The sequence below is a fragment of the Haemaphysalis longicornis genome, unplaced genomic scaffold (assembly GCF_048455015.1).
Source record: "Haemaphysalis longicornis isolate Haplotype H1 unplaced genomic scaffold, Haemaphysalis longicornis Haplotype H1 scaffold_3, whole genome shotgun sequence".
NCBI classification, from domain to species: Eukaryota; Metazoa; Arthropoda; class Arachnida; order Ixodida; family Ixodidae; genus Haemaphysalis; species Haemaphysalis longicornis.
This window is the reverse complement of record NW_027526335.1, coordinates 101,318,271-101,341,529: the sequence shown is the minus strand read 5'-3', so window position 1 is coordinate 101,341,529 and position 23,259 is coordinate 101,318,271. Positions and strand designations below refer to the sequence as shown.

The 23,259-nt window shown below is 46.9% G+C and overlaps 2 protein-coding genes across 2 annotated transcripts; both read right to left on the bottom strand.

Annotated features, from left to right (window-relative positions):
* Positions 1-273: 273 nt before the first annotated feature.
* On the bottom strand, positions 274-8,645 carry LOC144174965 (uncharacterized). Its single transcript, XM_077703951.1, has 2 exons — positions 6,446-8,645; positions 274-5,200 (listed from the first exon to the last, which is right to left on the bottom strand). The coding sequence occupies exons 1-2, from the start codon at positions 8,522-8,524 to the stop codon at positions 4,844-4,846; spliced, it is 2,436 nt and encodes an 811-aa protein (XP_077560077.1). The 5' UTR covers positions 8,525-8,645; the 3' UTR covers positions 274-4,843.
* Positions 8,646-18,438: 9,793 nt separating this feature from the next.
* Positions 18,439-23,228, bottom strand: LOC144174964 (mucosa-associated lymphoid tissue lymphoma translocation protein 1-like). The gene has a single exon (XM_077703950.1). It carries the CDS (start codon positions 23,071-23,073, stop codon positions 21,391-21,393), a length of 1,683 nt encoding a protein of 560 aa, XP_077560076.1. The 5' UTR covers positions 23,074-23,228; the 3' UTR covers positions 18,439-21,390.
* Between the last annotated feature and the right edge of the window lie 31 nt (positions 23,229-23,259).

Here is a 23,259-nt window from a genome sequence, read left to right as displayed (position 1 = left end):
ATATTGGGGTTTATCAAAGTGTATTTTCACTAACATTGGAAGTATCCGGCATTCGCTGTTTAATTTTGTTACACTGGGACTGCTCAGAAGTGTTGAAAAGGACTGTACCCACACAAAAATGCATCAGGAACACCGAAATCAACTTCCTGGTGGTGCTAAATATTTTCAGTGCGAGCGGGCACAAACTTAAAAACGAGCATGTTCAGTTAAATACACGTCCTTTAACTGGTCAAAGCTTGTTATAGTAAACCCATGCATATTTAACTAAGAGACTCATTCTTCCATAAGCACATCCAGAGCATTTTTCAATCTTGTCAGCCCAAAGCACCACTTAACTGTGCTCAAGCAACAAAGGTTCACACATGATAAGGTAGCATCCTGGGCATGTTTGTACTCCATAACTAAATAAAATAATTGCGCAAAAAAATGGAGACATGGACGAAGTGAAGACGGCCGTGTGTGTTTGTCCTCACTTTGTCCGTGCCTCCTCCTTTTTCGCGCAATTATTTTATTCACGCATGACTTCAGCCCACCCTAATTAAAGGGGCCATAAAGACATTCATTAATGATACCAGTTTTATCACAACCTTTGAACAAACAATAGCGATATTAAGAAAACAAATGAAGAAGTGGCAACTCCCTGGCCACCTTTCGGCGACTTCTCTACGACGCCACAGAATCTTGTTTGTGCGATTGGCAGTCGCCGATCAAAGCCAGCACCAGGAAACATGACTGGACGATTATAGTGGGGCCTCTAGTTTCGTTTAATAGTGTTAATTGAACACTAACATGCAGTTAGCGCACTGATAACTGTGCTTTTATTGATAGACCATATTACATTACTCCTGCCCACATTGCATCACTGTAGTGTGAAATTTCTGTTTTTGAATATTTTTTGCATTTATTTTTTTGGTTAAGGAAAGCGTTTTTCGTGGCTGGAAACAAGCTGATCAGCGAGTTGCCAGAGGCTAGTTCTTTCAGGCTGATCAAAGTGATATTTTGTCTTTATGGCCCTTTTAAAGGCTTTCTTTAGCTCGGGCAACAAAGTTCCACACATGAGCGTCAGACCACCTTGAAGGCTGTGTTCAAGAAAGGCAGCCAGCTGCTCAACTAAGCTTTAGTGATTTGGCACACATGAGGAATAGGCGCAGGTTTGATAGGCACATCTGTGTTGTGCAGAGGACAGCAAGAAAGTACATCAACTATGGTGGGCCACTTTAAACAGGCCTGGCATAAACTGCAGCCAGATTGGAGAGTAGCACGAGCGGGCTGGAGTATATGGAGTGGGCTGCAAACATTCCACCAGGGCTATTCGAGAATGAAAATGTATAAGAGATGCAAGAGGAACAAAGTAGGCAACTCTTGCGTACGTATTGATTAACTGAGAACTTTAAGGTTCGAGATGAGGTCATGCATTTCTAATTGGACGAGTAAGCAGCTCCCCATGAAAGTGAATAACTATGATATTATTCATCTACTATTGGAAGCCAAAAAACCCAGAATTTCTTTGCTTAATATTTATTAAATTCTTTTTGAAAATATCTGGAGTATGGAAAACAGTTGGTACTAGTTTAAATCATTATGGATGGCAACTACTTGTGCCAGTTCTATATGGCCTGAAAAAATGCCGTTTGTGAAAGCATAAGACTACTTAAATGTGCGAATGCTATGCTCACTATCCAGAGTGAAGGCTTTTAATGGCCACAGTGCAATCTCATCTCCGCCGGAAATGTATTAATCTTTAAAGGACAACATTTTGCTGATTATTTCACGCTCATCTCTCGGATACAGACGTAAATATGGATACAATTTGAGGTGATAAGTATTCTGATAGCATTTGAACTTCATTATCTTATGGACACCCAACAACTGTAAAATGAGAATTTAACGAATTACCCAGTCAGCATGGGGTAAGAGCATTTTTTCCACTCGTGCAATGGAAGATATAATTTCTTCCCAAATAAACAAAACAAGCATTTTTCTTCAGGAAAAAAAAAAAAAAGAATGACAACATAGCATCAACGTGCAAAGCAAAAGCGCAGACAAGCAAGCAGTTTCTGCTGGTCACATTTTAAAAGCCGTTGTTATTGAAGCGATGCAACACATTCGTCGGTAATAGTAGGCAGGACCCTCTATGCTGATCAAAGCATTCAATGCAGAGTGGCATGCGTACGTCAGGAACTGTAGTTCAAAATAAAAAATAAATAAATAAATAAATAAATAAATAAATAACCTTTCAGGGAAAAGGTCTTGAGTCGCACAACAACTGTCTTCAAGCAGGGCTGCTTGAAGACACAATTCATGGCAAAAGGCAGGCGTTGAACACTGCCCCATGCACTTTCATAACAATTCTGGAACACCGCAATGTATCTGGTTAAAATTTGTGCCCTGCAATCTTGAGATTGCTCATCCGATAGCTGCCAAGAGGAGGTCCAAATTCTGCGAATTTCATTTTTCTCCTCGCACACAAAAGGCACGAATCAAGTCAAGAAAGTGCTTACCGTCACCCTCAGTTTTTTTTTTCACGCCAAAACGAATTAACAGAGGGGTGGTTTTTGGAATCTTCTCTCCGATCCCTGTTCCCAAATCGTGTAGCACAAGTTGTGCTGGACTTTCGGAATTTAGGCGTGTGGCTCAAGACCACCCCAAACTGAATGGCAAATCTACTGAGCAATGAATTCACTTCTCAGTAAAGGTCAGAACACAGCCCCACGAAACGAAGCAAAGCCACAGTATGTGCCACTTAGCACTTTTATTTAAAGGGGCCATAAGGACAAGTTACAGGTTTGGTCCATTAAACAGATGGCCTTTTTCCAGATTACAACAACTCCAATTTTACCGCCGACATCACACAGATAATCAAGCTACAGTTAAACCTGGATATAACGAAGTAGACAAAAATTCGCAATTTTTCGTTACATGCAGCTTTCGAGTTAAAAGGCTCGTGTGAATGACGCAGAAATGAAACCAAAATGCTAGAAATCAGTGATGGTAAACCACCCTTAAAGGATTTTTTTCACAGTAAAAAACCGTGGTTTGCGCCTGCTGCTTTCCCACAAACTTAGTCCCTACACGGCACTCCAAAAATGGAAGCTCACTCCCCCCCCGTATTCACAAACATAACTCGACTGTCAGTTCTGATGCCTTTTGGTGCCTTAACCCATTTCATGGGCCGAACGTACGATGAAAGGGCGCCTTTTTGCAAACTTGATGCTCTTTGCCGCACTCAGAATTTTTGAGAGGGTGCTAGCTGGGACTGGGGGACAACGATCTTTCTCGCCGGTGGACATGGCATTTATAATCACAAGCTTGTCTTGAGAAGACAAAACTTTTCGTTTTGTGGCAGTAGAACTCATCACCAACGAACCGGCACCACAGATATCAGTGGAGACACGTGACTATACGCCGACAGGCAGGCCTAACACCTAACTGACACCGCCTTGACACTGTAAACGCACAGTAGTTTGCGGTGCGGGCAAAGTTTCCTAAATTAGTGCATTCTATGGCCGATTTTTCAGAAAAAAAAAAAAAGAACAATGGATCATCAGTGTAGCAAGTTCGTTATATCAAAGCTAATTGTCACGTTACAGAGAGGTCACGAACACATGGGCTTCAATGGAGCTGGCAATGGGGAATTGCACAAAACTTTGTTAAATCCACAAATTTGTTACATGGAGGCTCATTACATCCAGGTTCAACTATATTGCAGAAAACATATGAGCCACTTTCCCACAATTTTTCTATGAGACATCACAGAATCTCGTTTGTGTGATTGGCGGCCATTGACCAAGGCCACCGACAAGCAAACATCACTGGGCGATCTTAGTGTGTCCTCCAGCTCGTATCACTTGAAATGCTAACGTGCAGTGAACATGCTCATAACTGTTTTTAGTGCTCACCCATATTAGGTCACCCCTGGCCAGGCTACACCACTATTTCACGAAATTTGAAAGCTTTTTAATATTTGTTGCTTTTTTTTCAGTTAAGAAATATCTTTCGTGACTGGAATGGAGCTGAGTCACCAAGGGCTAGTTGTTTCAAAGTAAACGCAGTTGTATTTTGTCTTTATGGCCCCTTTAAAACATGCCACCATCAATTTTAAAAACAAAGCATGCGCAGTTCATTTCAGTAGTTTGCCCACAATCACAGTACAGCATGCATAAATTGAAAAACACGGATAAAACACTACCAGAATATGGTGCCAAATATAAAATCGTAAAACAAAATCATAGAACAAAGCAACAGCATCACTTTAATTTAGAAGAAAAGACTTAAAACACGAGCCCCATCTTTTTAGTTTTTCATCGATCTCGTGGCAAATGTTGGATGGGCCTCGCACAAGATCCCGCGTGCAATACTTCGTAAGCTTTCGGTAATTTGTGCTGTGGTAATTACTTGCACACTCGAAAGGTGGTTTACACGCTCGTGCGAAACTGCAGGCTTGATTAATGTTAACAGTCGCTAACCAATGGTGCCAGACGACCATGCTGTAAGAGCATGCTGTAAGGTGTCCAGAACAGGCAACTCTGATTGGTGCATTAGCGACAATAAGGCAATTCTGTCATCAAAGCAAACGAAGCCACCAATACTATAATACAACGGAAAAGAAGACGCCAAAATACTCCGACATTCCCTGTTTGACCCCAAATGATTCAAATGACTAGTTGTTTATGTGCACTCGTTTGGTCAAAACACCAATGGCGCACCACCCAGCAAACTTGACAATCCCTTGCATCACGTCGCTTACGTCGTAGCAGTAATTTTTCTCTCTCTCCCCACCCACCCTCACTGTCAAGTTTCGTGTTTACCTGTGCTGTTGGACACAACGACAGCAGAGGATATCTCACGAAGACGCGTTTTTGGCGTCGCCCCCTTCCAACCGCCGCAGCAGCACTTCTAGCAGCAGGGAAATCCTGGGGTCCTTGGGGCAATCACCTGGCAAGGGGCTGTCGTGGTAGGCAAGGAATGCGGAGAGCGCAACGGCTGCACGCCCAGCGCGTATATAGCTGGCCGAATGGGGGCAGTCGCAGCTGAGCGGGCATGTGGCTGAGGTGTGCGGCGGCTGCTGCTTCTTTTCCTTTAGAAACCCCAGGAGCCTGGCGAGCTCTTGGCGCTCCCGGCTGAAGCCATCCTGGTGTGACACCAGAGCAGCGTCCTTTTCTGAGCACTCGCTGCTGCTCTCTTTGGTGACCACGCTTGTCTGGGGAAGAGGAAGAAGGATGTTTACCTGGTCAAAAGGGTACTTCCAACCACAAAACACGCTTGCTGCGGTAGAAGAGAAAAGGAGGAGGGAGAGGGCGGCATTCCCAAACTGTCTGCACACTCCCGATAAGAGTTACACCACCGAAGCTTCTCTCAACCTTGCCCCGATGCATCACATTACCTACGGCAGGGACGTGATTTGAGTATTGGTACAGCGCTATAAGTGCAACACTGCCCAAAGAGAGCAAAGCAAGCTGTATTTTCTGTTTATCCCGGCTGCTAGAGATTTGCCTTGAAAGCCTAGAATAGCTTTGAAATTGTGTCTCAAGAGGAAAGGTGTTTCCTTTCAGTGGCATCGTTTTAAAAAATCTACACAAACAACATTGTGAGATGTGTGGTTGGAACAGTATGAAGCATGAATGAAAAATATGTGGTACGAAGCAAAACACTAGCCCAGTTAAAGACGCTTATGACAGGGAAGGGAAAAACAGCCGATTTTGAGCGGCCTTTCTGGTTCATGCTGGTGCCATACCCTGCTGAGCACCAGGTTCCAAAAAATCCGTTTTGCTCCGCATTTCACCACATGTCTTGCTTACAGCAATCATAACTTAGTTCTGAACTGCTCATGGACTTTGTGTTGCAAGTAATGCAACTTCTGCAACAAACAAAAGAACTGTGCCAAGGGGCTCTGTTTCCATTCAACCACACTAAAACTCCACCTGCACAAGAAAGACATTCGATTTTTGTGGTGTGACAATATGATAAGAAAATTGGCCAATTTCTGGGCCAGCTATCAAGGCGTTTTGCTGCATGCTTTGTTCAGCGGTTCCAACAGATTCGGAATGCAGCAGTAACCAGACCTTTAGCTTGCCCATTCAGACCCTGGAACAACTGTGTTTGCAGTCACAGAACATTGTTTTGGAAACGAGGGGTTGTAAAGTTACGAAACTCTTGAAGCTGAGCTAAACTTGAGGTGTAAAGCTCAGCTTAGTGGAACGACTTTCCCTCATCTCTGTGAAATCCGTTAGGCCACTCGAGCAATGTGGTCAATGCAAGTGGTAAGTGAGCATCTATGCAAATGAGCACCTATGCAGTCTGTGTTAGCCCACCGATTTGAAAGGCAATTACACAAGCAGGTGCAACCTCATTAGTCAATGGTCAAAGGCACCTTCGCAGTACGAAACTTCCTGCATCGAAATGCTGCCCCTGTAAAAAGCAAGCTTCTGCAACACTAGATACTCACATTGTCGTCGCACGGCCTGCTGACCCTCGCGAGTGGGTTTTTGTCTGCACTGTCCAGTGACATGGGAGAATAAGGTGCCTGTCTCGTTGATCGCTGAAAGATCAGCTTATCAGCACTGTCAAAGTGCCCCGCATCAGTGTCCTCTTCTTTGTCCATAGCAATGATTGCCAGCTCGGTGCCTCCCTGTTCTGCAGGTCTGGAGGGCCTGGTTTGCTTGCGAAGTGCGGAAGCCTTAGCCCGTGTTGAACTTCCATGCTTCTCTAGGCATGCCACCTCTTTGCTGGAGCCTTTCCTCCGTGATGAAACACCATTGGCTTTTGAATGTTCTCGCAGTAGTGTAGCTCGCAACAGTGATCTTTTGACCACGGATCTTCTGGATCTTAGCGGATCTTCTGAATTTGTCTTGGAGGGTGTGCTGTCGTTGCCGCTGGGTTCGAGGCACGGCTCTGCGCTCAAATGATGGAGATTGTGGCATCGGATAGGCATGCATTCTGGTGAGCAGGTTGAATTTGCCACGCTCATTGTGGCTTCTGCAACGCACGCTAGAGCTGGTGGATTCCCAAAATCTGTCTCACATGGGCCAACGTTGTTGCACCTGGACTTTGGGCATGTGCTTGACTGGCCAATAGAGTTTTTCACAAGTTTGCGTCTGCCTCGCTTTCTTGCAGGTGACTGCATAGGCCGATGGGTGTTTCCAGGAGATGGCGTGTGTTCTAACCGGCCACTCAAGCTCTGCCGACTGCCTGTCTTTCTCAAGCGGTTGCTACAGTGCGCCCTGTGTTGTGTGTCCTGTGTTGTTGGTTTGATGAGGCCAGGACTGACCTCAAAATCATACTCACTGTCAATCTCAACACTTTTGGCATGCACTTGCACACCCTTTTTGCTTGTTTTGGGAGTTGTGGGCAAGGTCTGCTGCTTGTTGCTACGAGCGGGCAATGGTCCAACAACAGTTTTACAGTCTTTTGTGCGTACAGCGCCGCTGTTGATGCCTTGGCGAGATTGAGCTTCGGCGCCATTGTCAGAAGACCTCATTGGCGTCCTCTTTCGGGCCCGCCGCAAGGATGTCTGCAACTTAAGCTTCCCAGCGGGGTCTTCACAAAGGTCTTGCCAATGGTCTGAAGACTTAATCTCGTCGCCTTTCCTCCCAGCCTTCTGTTCCCACCCGTTTCTGAGGGAGCCTTGCGTACCTGACGACCTTTCGCAGCTGCTAGCAACGAGTGAAATGGAGCTGGAATTGCGGTTACGACGCTTTCGCTTTTCGTCCCTCGTTTCTTCGCGAGCAGGAGTTTCAAGCGGTGTAGTCTGGCTCTCCGCAACAGCCTCATCCTTCGTGTTGGAACTGTCAAAGATTTCTAGTTCGTGCGCGGCTTGCCTCTTACGGTTGGGAGAGAAGTTGTCCTGGCTGTCCTCGACGAGGTCGCGCTGTTCCGGAGTGTCACATCTCGAACTGCCACTAGCTTTTCTGGATGACCTTGCAGGCGGGCTTGAAGCGGGTGACTCGTACAGCTGTCTCATCGGTCGTATCACCTTGAGGTAGCGCTGTCTCAGGGAATGCCACGGATGCTTCCCGGGCACGACACCGGCGGCAGCCATTTCTTTGTACACGGCGTTGCCTTTAATGCGGACTCCCGGCTGCTTCGCGATGAAACGCGCAATGGCGATGTCCTCACCCAGTGTGTACTCTCTTCTTGGGCGAGCTGGACGAGGCGTTCTTTTCTTGCTGTCGTTCAGCTCAATTGGTGGCATTGGAACTTTGAAGTCTCTGCGCGGACACAGCCTGTTCTTTTCGGAGCAAGCACGGATGTAGTCGACGGAGAAAACATCGTCCCCGCTGTTGGCCACCGCTGTAGTGGAAGAGGGCACCAAGCGTATCTCATCGGGCATCGTGTCCGGATGCAGGAGCACACCGCCTCCACGTTCGATCAGTTCTCGTATCTCCTTTCGCTCCGGACAGGCCGTCAGGGAGAAGCACATAGGCCCACCGCCTACCTTGGTAAACAGCGATCGCCTGCGGGGCTTACCCGACATGCTCGTGACGTTCTTGCTTTGGTCACAGGAGGCGATGCTTCCGTGCAGCATGCTCGAGTCGTGGTTGAAATGGTTCAAACTGCAGTGAACTAGTTTCCAGTTCACTGCAGCTCGCACACAAGTGACACAACAGATTCAAATCAGTTCAAATCTGCCGGAGGTGGATAGATAGAGGCTCGCATTGGCTTCTGGCTTGTGTTCTTGCAGGCTGGCTCTTTTTGCCGGCTTTAGCACGGATGTGGCCACCAGACGTCGCCTGTTTCCATAACAGTCGCGTTTTGCCATGAATGCATTTACCGTAGAAAAAAAAAAAAAAAAAAAGCTGGCGCTTACGATATGCCATAATACGGTATTTGGCCGCAGCAGCAGCAATGCGCTGAGGCAGCACTCACTCATGGGTTCTTTCGACGGCAGCGATGATGAGCCTCCGCGTCGGCGGCGCGAAGTGCGTCTCAGGAATTCAGGGACCGCGACCCGCTTCTTAGGCAGGGAACGCACACAGTCACGCGTATGCCCCCCTCACGTTTTCGCCGAAGTCGCGCAGACGAGAGTCTTGTGCGAGCACAGCGTGCTGCCTCCCCACCTCCCCCACCGCACACTTTCGGAGAGCGCTAGCGCCGCCACGGCGAACTGCCCTCCCCTCAATTTCGCGACTCTCCCCTCCTTTGCTTTCTTTCACTATTCGGTATTGCCATCGTTCACTCGTTTACAGCGGCGACGCAGCTCAGCCCAGAGACAGGCGCCCAAGGGCTGCGCCCTTAAAGCTTTTACGGACTATGGCCGTAGATCATCGTTTATTGCATGGAGGAATTAATGGTTTATTGGTGGTATGGTTCCTAGAAATATTTGCTAGTCTGCCGTCCGCGCGCTTGTGTCCGCGCCGCTGATGCACGCACAGCGCTGCGAGCAGTCGGAGCGCCCGAGCGTGCGGAGCATGGAGGAAGCATGGTGCGGAGCGAGAGCGGCCGCCGGCCGACCTGTGCCGCACGGTACTGCGGGCGCGCGAGGTTTCACGGCCAGTTAGAGCGCTGAAATCCAACGGCTCGAGGTACATCAGCTCACAATTGAAGCTGCGATATAACTACTATAAGACCTTTTATTTCGCGGCCTTAATTATTCGCGAATCGGGCTACGGAGCCTATTTGCGGTTGCTTAAACTTCGCGAGTGAGAGCCAGGGGTTTATGTAGAATTTGGGGGGGGTGTCGGTGGGATGTTTGGGGGGGGGGGGCTGTATAAATCCCTAGGCAGGGTGCTTGTGGTTGCGGAATCTTTTTTTTTTTTTGAGGGGGGGGGGGGGGTGTCGAAGTTCTTCTGGGGGGTGTTAGGGGGGTGCGTATAAATCCCTGAGTGAGACCGAAGGATGACCCCACAGCAATGAGAGCAGCTAGCCGTTTCGCTACTGCCGCTGGAACCATTGTTTCGCGCAATTAATGTTTAGACGGCGAGATCACGTTCAAAGAGAGCCCGGCGGCGTTAGACGCAGTGTTTGTTCTAATTGTGAAAGCTACAGGGTTATCCCCCACAAACGTCATGTATTGAAGGTGGTCTGCATGTACCCGGCCTGGCTGGCTTGAGAAAAAAGAAAAAGAAAAGCTGTAGTGAAATGCTTTATTAAAAAAACCAGTTCCTAAATATTTCAGGCCGAGCCCTCCCACATCCACTTGGAAGGGGGGATGTGGAAGGGCTCGGTCTTCCTGCTGTTTTTTAATGCTCACTTGACTTCTGATGCTCGTCCACACCGAATTTTGCGTGTGGGCAACTTTTTATCATAATAAAAGACTTAAAATGGCATATACACTAGCTCAAGGCGCGACTTACAGTATAGTTTTTGACACCGCTCTGGAAGAAACATTGCCGGCGTCGCCCCATTCCTTGCGAAGCCGGTCCTGTATACGTATGGAGCGCGAAGAGCGGAGCTATAGTTCATACCACAAGCTACATGCAGCACTGTGGAGGCTACATTGTTGTCAACTGTCCGCCTGCTGAGGGCGCCTGACTCACTGTGAAGGAAGCGACAAAAGGCGCTGGGGCCTTGCGGTTCCACCTGCCGAGACGGACGAAGGAAATGTCCTTTCAAGGCCCCCTTCGTGGTGAGTTAGGCGTGCTCAGTGAGCAGACTGTTGGTGCTGCACCTAGCTTGTGGAATGAACTATAGGCTTCAGCTTCTGTATTCAGCAATCACTTGAACAAATGCAACAGCCAGCTGCTAACAACCGACAAGGCGAAAACAAATTACAGGCCGTTGGGAATGTCGACTTTGGCAGAAGGCATAAACGATTCCCAGTAATCGTATGTAAGGAGATGGTAAAACAGTTCTTGGAACCTTGCCGAATGCTCGAAAGTATATTGTATCACATCATTTTACATTGTCATGGCATGAAAGTATGCCGACATGTACTACGGGCTGCAAAAAAAAATGTAGGTTGCGTTCGAAATAATTTACTGTGTGTATAGGCGCGTGTATACCAGGCTTACGTAACTAAACGTAACTTAAGTATCACTTTTGCATTTTGACACTTTTTGGTTCAAAATGCATTTCAAGAACCAAACCTATGCTGAAAAGGCACCTTTCGTGAACTTTCTCTTTTTTTTGCACTCAAAATCGTTGAGAGGACGTGCTAGTTGGGATACTGCACCAGGCGGCGACGGCATGTCAAAATGCAAGCGTGTCTTGAAAAGAGAAAACTTCTTGTTTTCTGGCAGCAGAACTCATCACTGGCGAACTGCCGTCACAGATAGCAGTGAAGACGCGCGACTTCATGCCAACAGGCAGGCCTAGCACCTCAAAACTTCAGTCTTGAACCGACGTTGCACCAACATGTAGAAATGCACAATACTTTGCGGATTTACGTGTAGTTACTATCTTGCCACATGGTGCCACACTACACAAGCAAAACCTAAAGTTGGTGCTATGTTAACCATGGGATGGTGCTAGCAGCTCCAGTCATAATCATCATCATCAAGACGAATTTTGTTTAGAATTTTATAAAAGGAATTTTGTGCCAGACTTTAGTCTGGCACTGTGCGCGGAGATGTTGCGCATACTGGAGCCACAACCGACCTTTTAGAGTTAAGGACGACATAACATTAGCGGCGGTGTAATCAGGGCATTTCATTTCGAATTTTCTGTGCCCCATTTTCCGTTACATGACCCAAAGGGAGTCCTTGATGTTTTTAGTGCGCGAATTGACTGTGTCTTTGGTGCGCCTCAGCCAGAGGAGTTACAGCTTGAAGCGGAACTTGAGGAAAAGTATCCTTTGCTGCCACACTTGGCAAGCACGCAAAGTAGTACAGTTGAACCCCTTTATAAGAGACACGTACCGGGGAGCAGTTTCTGTCTCTTATAAGAGATGTCTGTTTTAAGCAGGGTACCATGTTTTCACTAACTGATCAACCCATAGTTCAATGTGGGCACCGTATGACTAAAATAAGCTCAAAAGAATGCTACAGCATGTTTCAAAAGATTCATTCTAATTAATGTTTGGCCCCAGAATTTATGAAACTTTGTTTGCTTCACGACTGTATTTACGCTGTTTTTTACAACTGATTCTACAAGCTTTTTTTTCCTTTCCTTGTTTGTGGAAGATGAATCGTAGATGTTGAGTTCACAAGCCTGATGAATAGCCAGAGCGCACAGCTTCCGCTGTGTGCTCAGGCTATCATTACGCTTGCAGGACTCAACATCTACAGTGCTTCTTGATTGGGAGCTACGCGAGTGGGAGAGCCCGCATGTGCGATCGCGCTCCATCCAATGGATGGCAGTAAGCTTCAACCACTTCTGTCAGTTGCATTTCCATTGGCAGGGCTTCTCATTGTAATTTCATAGCTGACTGAACCACTTTGTGTTTTCTGAAGTGATAATAAATAGCGTCTGCAGGTGTCTGTCGTCCACCTGTGTTTCCACAATGGAAGCAACTGCAATTAGTGACTGGTGGCACTGCATCTGAAGTTAAAATGTCTGTTACAAGCGAGATTATTGATTAAAGTTCAAGGATGACTTGTCCCTTATAACCAACTGTCTTCTACATCCAATGTCTGTTATAAGGTCGATTTAATGGGAAAGATAGGGCAGCCAACCATGTGGGTGAATAGTGTCTCTTATACCCATTTGTGTCTTACATCAGTGTCTCTTATAAAGAGGTTCAACTGTATGTAGCAAAGAGTCATCTAACGGCCATCAGTGATGGCCGTTGGATTGGCCAGTGGTGGCCAGAGGTCTGGCTCATTTACTCGGAAGGATTGGCTAGGAAAAGGGGTGCTGAGCGAGTGAAACTATACTAGGTATTTAAAAAAAAAGCATTCAAAGAAGACGCCTAGAGAAAAAAAAGTGAGATAAACTGCCAGAAAATGGCAGGAGGAGGTAAAAAAATTACAATAAAATTGAAACCAATGAAAAAGGGAAGAAAAAAAAAAGACTTCGTGAAAGTACTGACAAAAAAAATAAAACAAACAGAAGGTGGTGAAGGCGATGCAGTGAGACCTGTGCACATACCCCGTTTTTTTTCATTTCCCCAGACCCCGCTATAGGGTGCAGCTGCGATAGCAAAGGGCTCACTTGAGCACTATGGTGCATTTTGTACAATTTAAAGCGGAGCTTCCTATGCCTCACTGACAGCGTTCGATGTCGCCACATAACGTGCTGCAGGAAAGCCAACTACACAATGGGTTTCGCAAAATGATGATGATGATGGTGCCTCAATAAATAAACGCTTCTCGTAGTCGGAATCGAACCCGAGTCCCTCACGCTATGAAGCTGGCGTCCACCCGAGTGCACCAATCCGACACGATCGCAGCTGCTCCACGTTTTAACCATCTTTCTCTTAAGGGTATATGATTTTTCTATTAGAATGGCGCAACAATTCTCGTTCGGTGCAGTTTGGAGCATTTGGTGCTACGGTGTAATCACTGCATCAGTAGATACCATAATAATAATAGCGACAGCCAATGGCATAGGAGCTGTGCTATGGTTTTTATAATGCAGATTCTTCAACAAAGCTGAACGCGTTCTGCCGTGGGGCCTGCATGATTGAATTTGTGAGTGTGAAATGCCAGGATGCAAACCACTCTGCCCGTTTGAAAAAAAAAAGAAAGCTCAATAATCATAGGCCGTCTTATTTTTTTTGTCTACTGGCTTTGTGAATTTCAAATATTGAAGTCTTCATTTAATGCAGAAAAAATCTTGCTGGCAGACACGTGCGTTGGCTTTTTTCAGTTTGAACCAAAATGTGGAGCTCTCTTTTATGCACACTTTTTATGCACAATTAATACGCAAGAAAAAAGGGGGTTTATTGTTGTCAAGCATGTTTTCTGTATTGCCAGCTAAAAAAAGTGTCCGCAATGCATAGACATCGAATGTATAATAACGACATTTCAACACCCAAACGAATAACCCATAGTGAGGCAGTTAAAATTATGCATCAAACTTCTTTATAAACTTGTAAACATTTGGCAGACAAAAGGACACGACTGTCCAAACATGAATGATTAGCACCATTCTGTTCAGTCAGACGATGTATTACAGGAACAAAACTATCTATACTCATGACACAATGACAGGAATCACACACATTTAGTTTAGTAGAATACAGCAGTCATTGGTCCGATTCCCACGAATTTGCAAACTTTGTAGCAAAGCATGTGAGGGCACCAGCACAAATGGTACACAGCTACAATTTTTAAGCCTTCATTTGACAACAGCTCACACTACCAAATACCATGTTTAACTTAATCCGAATTTTGTTTTTAACATGTACTTTGGCATTGTTAGCCTGCAGCAACATTGTTTATATGTCATGTATTACTGCTTTGACTAACTAAACAATTGAATAAAAAACCATTGCAGAGAAAGGCATGCTGGCAAAAATATTTACGTGTCAGTTTTGACTAGTTGGTTGCGGCAGTCCACAGCTGCATATCCTAGGCAGCTTATAGGATGAAAACAGCTCAGTGGTGATGGGAAAAACATTTTCCCGTGGACATCTGCGCGGCAACCACCTTTAAAGGGACCCTGAAGTACAAGTACTCTAAATCGATAGATTAGCTCACCGAGAAGACGAATATGCCACTCTTACGCTTAGCTTTATTTAAAGTAAGGTAGAAAACAGCGAAAATGTAAAGATGGGTGTCCGCTGCCACTGGCTGTACTGCGCAACTTGCACCGGAACTGTTTAAATTGTTCAGCATGTGCAACGTCGTTCCTGGCTGCCACTGGATGGTGCAAGTCGTCCATACTTGGGGTGGCGGTAACGCTATACGAGGAAGCGTGCGAGCTAAGCACCAGCGGTTGATTTAATGCAAACATTCGCGGGCTTAAAAAGGACAGAATGTTTTTCTTCACCAAAGAGTCAATACTGATCATGGGTCCCGTGAGGGAACATTTCACTTAGGGGTCCGGAACTGCAAAGGACATGGGTATTCGTGAACGGACGACTGATTTGACTGAAACTGACCAAACTGCTCGGTACGAGGTAGTGTTGCATTTGGTTGCTTCTATACCGCTATACAAAACCTTTGCCTCGCTTGCTTCCAATTGATCGTGACGCAAACAGTGACTGCAGTCGCTGTTTTCGTCACGTTTGGTCAACATTTGATAAGAACTTTATCGACAATTAGGGCATCTTTCGGTGCCGAATCAACGCTAAAATGGCTATGGGAAGGTCAGACTTTCGTTTGAAACCAACTTGCTGGTTGCCTTCCATGTTCCTTTATCTCATCGCCAGCTCATGCACCTAGCAGTGAGATCCACACTGAAACGAACAAACAAAACGTATTCAACAACCAGGGGACCGATGCAAATTAAGGTTGCTGAATTTAGAAAGGAGGAGGAATAAACGTTTAATGGAGCAGTCAATGTTGTTGGGTTGACCACCAGGTGGGGCACCTCAATTAGTCCAGGAAGAAGCGAAAAAAAAATTAGTAGTCGTGCCGTGAATTACTGCAGCCACAACATTCAAGTTTGGAAGACTGCAAGGTTAATGCCCCCTTCGAGGCAATAGACAAGAAAATCGATTACGACAGCCTATGATGCGTGTACAGTTAAGCCTGGACGAAGTGAACCTCTATGTAATAAATTCCTGGATTTAACGAAGTTTTTTCAATTCCCCATTGCCAGCCCCACTGAAACCCATGTGTTTGTGACCTCTAAATAACGAAGGCGTTGCGACGCTTAACCTTGATATAACGAATTCGCTACGCTGATGATCCATTGTTTTTTGAACTTTTTCTGAAAAATTGGCTGGAGAAATGCACTAATTTAGCGAACTTCGCCCGCACCGCGAACTACCACGCGTTTCCAGTGTCAGTGTGGCGGTGGTTAGGTGCTAGGCCTGCTCGTCGGCATATAGTCGCGCGTCTCCACTGCTACCTGCGGTGTCGGTTCGTCGGTGACGAGTTCTGCTGCCCGAAAATGAAAAGTTTTGTCTTCTCAAGACGAGCTCGCGATTATAAATGCCGTGTCCACCGATGAGAAAGAACGTCACCGCCCTGTACAGTATCGCAGAGCTAGCACCCCCTCAACAATTTTGAGTGCGGCAAAGAGCATCAAGTTCATGAAAGGTGCCCTTCTAGCATAGCATAAGCTTGGTCCTTAAAAAGGATCAAGGCATTGAAAAACAGCCAAAAGTGATGCTTAAGTTACGTTTCTGAATACGGGAGTAAGTGACCTTGCTTCTTCGTCGTGTCTTATAATGAATAACAGCAGGCGCAAATCACGCAGTTTTTATTTGTCCTTCAAGGGCGACTTCATTATCAGTGAAATCTAGAATTTTGGTTTGGCTTCTGCTTCATTCACGCGGGCCTTAACTGAAAACCTGCATGTAATGAAAAACTGCGATATTTTGCAAACTTCGTTATATCCAGGTTCAACTGTACTGATACACGCACCTAACTATACATGTATGCAGTGCACGTGTGTGCCGTTACGAGCCTACGAATAGTAGATGACAAGGAATCACGACTTATGTCCCTGTAATGTTGAATGACATATGCCTGTTATAAGGAACAGGATGAGGAGTGGGATGCTAAATGCAGTCAAGCCCGCTTATAACGAACACATCGGCAAATGGGAATCAGTTCATTACATCTGTTTTTCACTATATCTGAACATGAAATATTGCGTACAAATACAGTGTAGACCATTTATAACGTAACCGCTTATAGTGCGGGACCGGATATAATGCGGGTTTTCGTGACCACCGGTTTGGCTCCCATAGAACTCAATGCATAAGCATACCGCTTAAGATGCGGTTGGCCGAAGCACCATACCGTTTATAGTGCGGTTTTTCGGCGGGTCTGCTCATCGATCGGCGCAGGGGGCATCGTTTTAGGGTAGCAAAAGAAAAAAAAGAAATGATGAAATCGCCCATCTGACGCAGCGCGCACCCCGTGCTCTCTAACTTCGACACAGAAGCAAAAAATAGGCACCCTTTAGTTCGCGCATACGTGATAACCACAGCTGTCCTTGCTTGATACACCTCGGAAGATAGCGACCGGCTCCCCGTCCGCGCGTGGCAAGTTATTTCTATTAATCGTGAACCGCATGGCCCGTTTTCGCACATCGGCGTTGCGCGTGCGTTTTTTTCATGCTCGCGTCTACGATTCCGCGCTCGCGGTGGCTTCTTCGCGTGGCAGTGGGAGGAGCCTGACGACTTGCACCAATGGAAAGACGAGCACCTAATGGCGGGAGATTCGAAGCGCTCCGAGCCGGCTAGCCGCGCCAAAGGTGTTTAGGCCTAAGTCCCTCGATCAGATGAAGGGACTTTAGTTTAGGCTTACCGCCGCGGTATTTTTTGATGGGCGCTTTCACAAGCAGCGTGGATGGCAGTCTATATTCCACTTTGCGGTCACATTATCAGCTCTTTTCTTGCATAAGTATCGTCGCTTGCGCCTCGTGCGGCATTTCAGCGAGCGGTTAGAAGTGCTCGCTGGAGCTGCCTGCACCGCTTCACGGCCAGTGCCGACGCCATGTTGCCGCCTCTTACCGTGCCGCACACATTACGTCAGTTTACGCGCCGGCGTCGCCGCGCTTGCGGCGTCACGTTTTCACGAGAAATCGCTCCATGCGGTTCACGCTTTAGAACGTTGTGTAGATAAGCCACCGCTCTTCCCGAACAAGCGAGCCGCGCGAAGATTTCCACCACCAGTACGTTGCGCTGATAAGCAGCCGCCTTCGGCATCGTGAACGCAAGGTGGGGTAAAAAAAAAAAAAAATCCCGCTGGCCTTTCTTATCATGTCCTGCGGCATCTTCATAGACGCAAAAAACGCAGCCATGGTCTTTCAAAACACAAACACAACGGAAGTTAAAGCCGCACTCGCCGTTTGTAAGACCGCGCTTTTGCAATGTGTGAGACCCGGCAGCAGCGGCTGATGTTAAAAATAATACGAAATAAAGACCCTTCCTTCGTTTTTAGGCGCTGTGCGTTTGGGTGATAAAAAATTTAGGATGACTTGAGAGGTAGGTGGCGATTTGGTTGAATTCGCGCACGTTTTGGTTATAGTGCGGTACCGCTTATAGTGCGGATTTTTGCGGCTCCCGCGACATACGTTATAAGCGGTCTACACTGTAGTTACGGGAAACAAAGATTTGTTCTTTATAGCCGGGATTTTGTTAAAACTGGGTTTGCTATAAGTGGCCAATACTGTTAATCCTGCACCATTACAACTTGAAATGCTAGCCTTGCAACAATGCACGTGGTGAAGAAAAATAGCTATCAGGCTACTTTTTACCTACTAAGGCACTGATAGCAGGCAAAGAATTAATGCCTTATTAGGGGCCATGAAGACAAAATACAACCGGGTTAAATTTGAAAAAGAAAAAAACTAGTCTTTGGTAAATCATTCAGCTCTGTTCCAGCGGTGAAATACATTTCTTTTTAACGGGAAAAAAAACGCAAAAAATGTTGACAAACTCTCAGATTTAATGCTACAGTGATGCAATATCGGCAGGAGTGACTGACGCACTAGAGGTGAACACTCAAAACATTTTTATCAGTGGGTAAAGTGCACGTCAGCATTCAAGTGATATGATCAAATGAAACTAAAGGCCATACAGAATCGCCCGGTCAAGTTTCTTAGCGGTGGCTTTGGTTGGTGGCCGTAAATTGTGCAAACAAGAGTCTGCGACAGAGAAGTCGCTGGAAGGTGGCTAGAGAGTCGCCACTGCTTCGTTTTTTCAGCGTGCCGCACTTTGGCCCCTGCTACTGCAGTTTGGCGGCCGCAATGGCGACGGCCACGGCGACGGCGTTGTAACCGTGTGAGCAATGACAGAAAGAGAACGGCGGAGGAAAGTGTGGTGAAAGGGTTCGGGCGAAGGCAGTATGCTGTGCCCACATGAGACGCTGGTCTGTACGTGCGACACTTGGCGAAAGGGTGAGGGGAGGCATGCGCATGACGATGATGTGCATTCACTTCCTAAGACGCGGTTCGCAGCCCCTTCCCGAGATGCACTTCGCGCCGCCTACGAGAAGCTCACCTAGCGTCACTAAATAAACTACGCTTAAGAGTACCGCCACTTCGTGCACCCAGAAGCGTCTGGGGGCCATTTTGTTTCTGAATGAGGGTGGTTCGCCGTGGCGGTGCGAGCGCTCTCCGAAAGTGTGCGGTGGGGCATGGGGGAGCAATATGCTGTGCCCGCACGAGACGCTCGTCTGCGCGTAGCTGGCAAAAACTTAAGGGGGCGTGCACGTGATGATGGTATGCGTTCCCTGCCTAAGATGGGGACGCGGTCCCTTCCCGAGACGCACTTCGCACCACCGACGCAGAGACTCGTCATCACTGCCGTCGAGAGAACCCAAGAATGAGTGCTGCCTCACCGCACTACTGCCGCGCCCAAATATCGCATTAGGGAGTATCGTAATCACTAGCCCCATTTTTAAATATCTTAATATTTGAAGTCCACAATAAAGTTGGTGTCACTGTTATTGGGACAACACAGTCTTTTCAATAACCCGACCTTGTGTTTTATCTTCATGGTTCATTTAGGCTAGTCTGTGCACCAAGCTCTAGTTGAGCTTGCAAAGGCCCTGCAAAGACCACAATACTGAGACGCACAAATCAAATCAAGCCCTAAGCTGACTAGCTTCAGAATGCTATTAAAGGGCTAAGGAAAACTTTTTAGGAAGTCGGCTGGTATAAGCTAGAACTGGCCTTTGATTATCATTGATCTCATTACAGAGCTGTGGTGGCTGCACTTGTAGCTAAAAAAGCCTCGGTCTTCTTGGTCCCAGCCTTTTGGTCCTATACAGGGGCGCATAGTTGCTCCCTGCAGACTGATCGAGCACTGAGCATATTTGTAAGACAACACATCTCTGTGCCTCCTACTGCTGCGGTGACGGTTCCACCTTTACAGTACCCCTCCTTTGACGGTACGTCTAAATACGTGAATCTTCACTTTGTGCTTAAGCGTAGAGTACACAGGGACACTGTCAATGTCAAGAAAATGTCCTTGCAAGAAATGACTGAGGCACAAGTGGAAAGGTAATATGATTGCGTACAAGAAATGCCATAGCTAAACTACAATGTTATCAATGTCATTTAAACAAACAAAGAACAATTATTATAGACCATTTATAGAGTGCTCGATTCAATATCCAACAGAAATAAGAATGAAAAACTATATACATATTTGGGAACAAGTTAAGAACGGCAATAGCTCATGTACAATACCACTTCACCTGAGCGACGGACCCGCATGTCAACGGGTGCACGCATTTTGAAAGGAGATTACAATGAATGCGCGATATCGTTTTCTCATGTAGTTTGTTTGTCGTCGGTGCAGTAGTTTATAAGCATATTAAGTCTAAAAAAATCACGAAAACAGCTCTTGTGCCGTGTTTGAAATATTCCCAGTAACGCACAACTTGCGCCGCAGGGAGTAGCATCCAGCTGCGGTGATAAGGCACAGCGGCGATTTCCATTACTGTTCTTAACTTGTAACGAAGTATAGTAGAACCACAAAATGTATGTCTTGGTAGGCACTGTGAGCAAAAAGAAAAAAGAAAGAAAAGGGCTGTGTCTAGCATTTTGTCCAGATGGAACTAAAATGTGTCTAGAGTTCAGTCATCGTGGAATAAAAACTGCCAAATACTGGTGATCAGACGCCATTCCTGTTGTAGTCTTTGGTGCAGAGGTAACGCCTCAGCTTATGAATGTTCAGATATCCCCAAGTTCCTTTTTTTTTGGTGACCTGGATAGCAGTTTTTGATGGCTACATTTGATGCCCACTTTACAATAAATATGCCGAGAGCAGTCGGTCTTGGTTTTTATTAAATCACTGCCTCTCATTGAAGCTATCACCGATAAAACCACAATTAGAGTTATGTCCAATCATCTGTAATTTTTCATAGTACTTAATGTTTAACAGCGACTCTAACTAAACAGTGAGTGGAGGCAATTTGGCTGGTTATGTAGAAATTAAGACAGATGGCTCTAGCCGCGTCAATTCTAAAGCAGGCATGAAGTAGTGGCTTGAAATTTTACCTGGACGGAGCTTGGGTTAGACCAGATCATCTGTAATAATTAATAGCAATTAACACTTGACAGTGACTCTAGCTAGTCAGTGAGTGGGGATGAAGCTCAAGTTATATCCGATCATGTGTAATTATTAACAGTAATTAATACTTAGCAGCAACTCCAGCCAGCCAGAAAGTAGAAGTGGTTTGGCAGGTTGCATGGTTAAAATTAAGACAGACTGATCCATTGCGAGTTGCAGAATAGTGTAAGGTTGGTGTTTCCCCTGGGCAGAACTTTAGTAAGAGATGCCACTCTATCTTGAAGGAATCTGTAGACACTTCCCCATATGCATTCTGTATGGATGGCACTTTAGCATTTCCTATTGTTTGTTGGGACGCAAGGCTAGACCCGGCTAAAGAAAAAAGCCACAAGAGTGATAGAAGAAATACAAGTAGGTAGCAGCAATGCCTAACCAACACTGCCTTCTTTGTTGCGCCGGCTACAAGCAGCCACCAGAGGCCAGCCACACTCGATGTTCCTCAGGTAAAGAGTTTTCGCTGAGTTGAGATCCCTGAGGACGACTCTTAGCCGCACAGGCGTCTCCACATCCTGCAAGTCGTGGACAGCTAGGCTACAACTGGAATGATGCGACACACTAGCGCCACATGGTTCCACCATCTGCAAGTCTATGTGAATGTTGGCCGCAAATGGAACGACAGATGCATCGACCAACATACTGTTGCAGAACACCGCTTTCTCGCAAGAGAAATTCACATGCAAAGTGAGGCCCGTGTCCCCGATCTGAAACTTCTCATCACCTGGCAAACTGCTGATTAACAGCCACAGTTCGCTGTTCTGACGGTACACCGCGCTGTCCAGAATGGCGTCACTAAGTGAGTGGTTTCCCGGGATGTCGTACTTCACCACCGGCACCTGCATGTTGGCGAGCTTGTGTCCCTCCAAGTCTAGCAGGCTCTGCATAATTACGTTGTGGACGCTAGTCGACTTCCCCACGTGCTTGCTGAGGTGTTCCATGAACAGGCCGTTCTGATGACCGGCCACTTCGACGGCCGACGTGCTCGGTGACGTGGCGTAAACGACGATCGTGCTCCTCCGGACTTGATTCACCTTCCTCTCGCATTGCCGCGCAGACAACACTCCGGGCGAGCTCGACTGTTCCCTGGTGTCTCTGCAGGCGTCCAACATGATCAGGTTGAGGCAGCACGGCGCGGCCCTGATCGTCTCCACGATCTCCTGGAAACAGACGCAGTCCTCGGCGGGAGAGTCGTCGTTGCAATCGACGGGCTGAATGTAGTCGCGCCCGTCCTGCTTGAACCCGTGTCCCGCGTAGTAGAACACGCTGTAACACCCAGCTTGAAGAAACTGGCAGAAGATGCGCACGGCGTGCGCAATTCCCTCCTTGCGCAAGTTCTTGAACGCGATGATGCGGAAGTTGAGGCCAGCCAGGGCTTTGCCCAGGGTCTCCACATCGTTTTCGGTGAGCGGCAGCTTCTCGTCGTGCGGGTAGCTCGAGTTGGCGATGAGCAGCGCAACTTTGTCAGTCGCGGAGAGGGCCGCTAGTTCCGCGGAAGCATCGCTGGAGGCGGCGGGGGCTTTCACGACGACTTTACAAGGCCTCGAAAAGGCCTCCGAGCCGCGTATGTTCCACGCGCGACACGTGTAGTTACCGGAATGTGCCGGAGTCGGTTGGTAAATCTCGAGAACAGGCCCCACGCGGGTCAGTTGATCTTGTACGAGGGGCTCGCCATTACGAAACCACTGGTAGTTTGGCGGCGGAAAAGACGTAGCGTGGCAGTTGAGTCGCAGCACAGCGTCGGGCTGAGCTTCCAACTCGAGGCGTGGCTGCGGATTTTCCCGTATTGTTACCGGTTCGTCCTGCTTCAGGAGGAGCAATGCATCGAAGGCGTTGACAATTTCTAACCACTTAACAAGATCTGCGGTAGAAACAAAACTGTTTTGTAGAGCGAGAACAAGACCGTCTGCTGAGGTTGGCGTAAAAGTTTCACCGAGGTACTCGTCCGGAATAACAGACGATAAGCTCCTCCACAACTCGTTTGCACTTAAAGCCCGTATCAAACGGTAGGTTAAAGGTTGGTTCTGTGACAACACATGACACAGCAAGCTTGACATGACCTTTAACAGTAGCGCAGACGACTTGTATTAAGAATGTTCAGAAAGCAATAAGCTTGTTTTGGCAGCAACTTCTCAGCTGACCCGGCCACCCGGCTGAGACTGCCTTGCTAGTGCCTAGAATATTCGAGAAATATTGGAAATATTCTAGGCACTCTAGCCTTGCCTTGGACATGCCTTGGATTT

What these genes read in the sequence shown, in the direction of transcription:
- LOC144174964 (XM_077703950.1), bottom strand. Translation starts at nt 23,073, where the DNA reads ATGTCAAGCTTGCTGTGTCATGTGTTGTCACAGAACCAACCTTTAACC.
- LOC144174965 (XM_077703951.1), bottom strand. Translation starts at nt 8,524, where the DNA reads ATGCTGCACGGAAGCATCGCCTCCTGTGACCAAAGCAAGAACGTCACG. An exon ending in GCAGGCCGTGCGACGACAAT is followed by an intron (nt 5,201 to 6,445) that starts GTGAGTATCTAG and finishes CCTCTTCCCCAG; the next exon opens with ACAAGCGTGGTCACCAAAGA.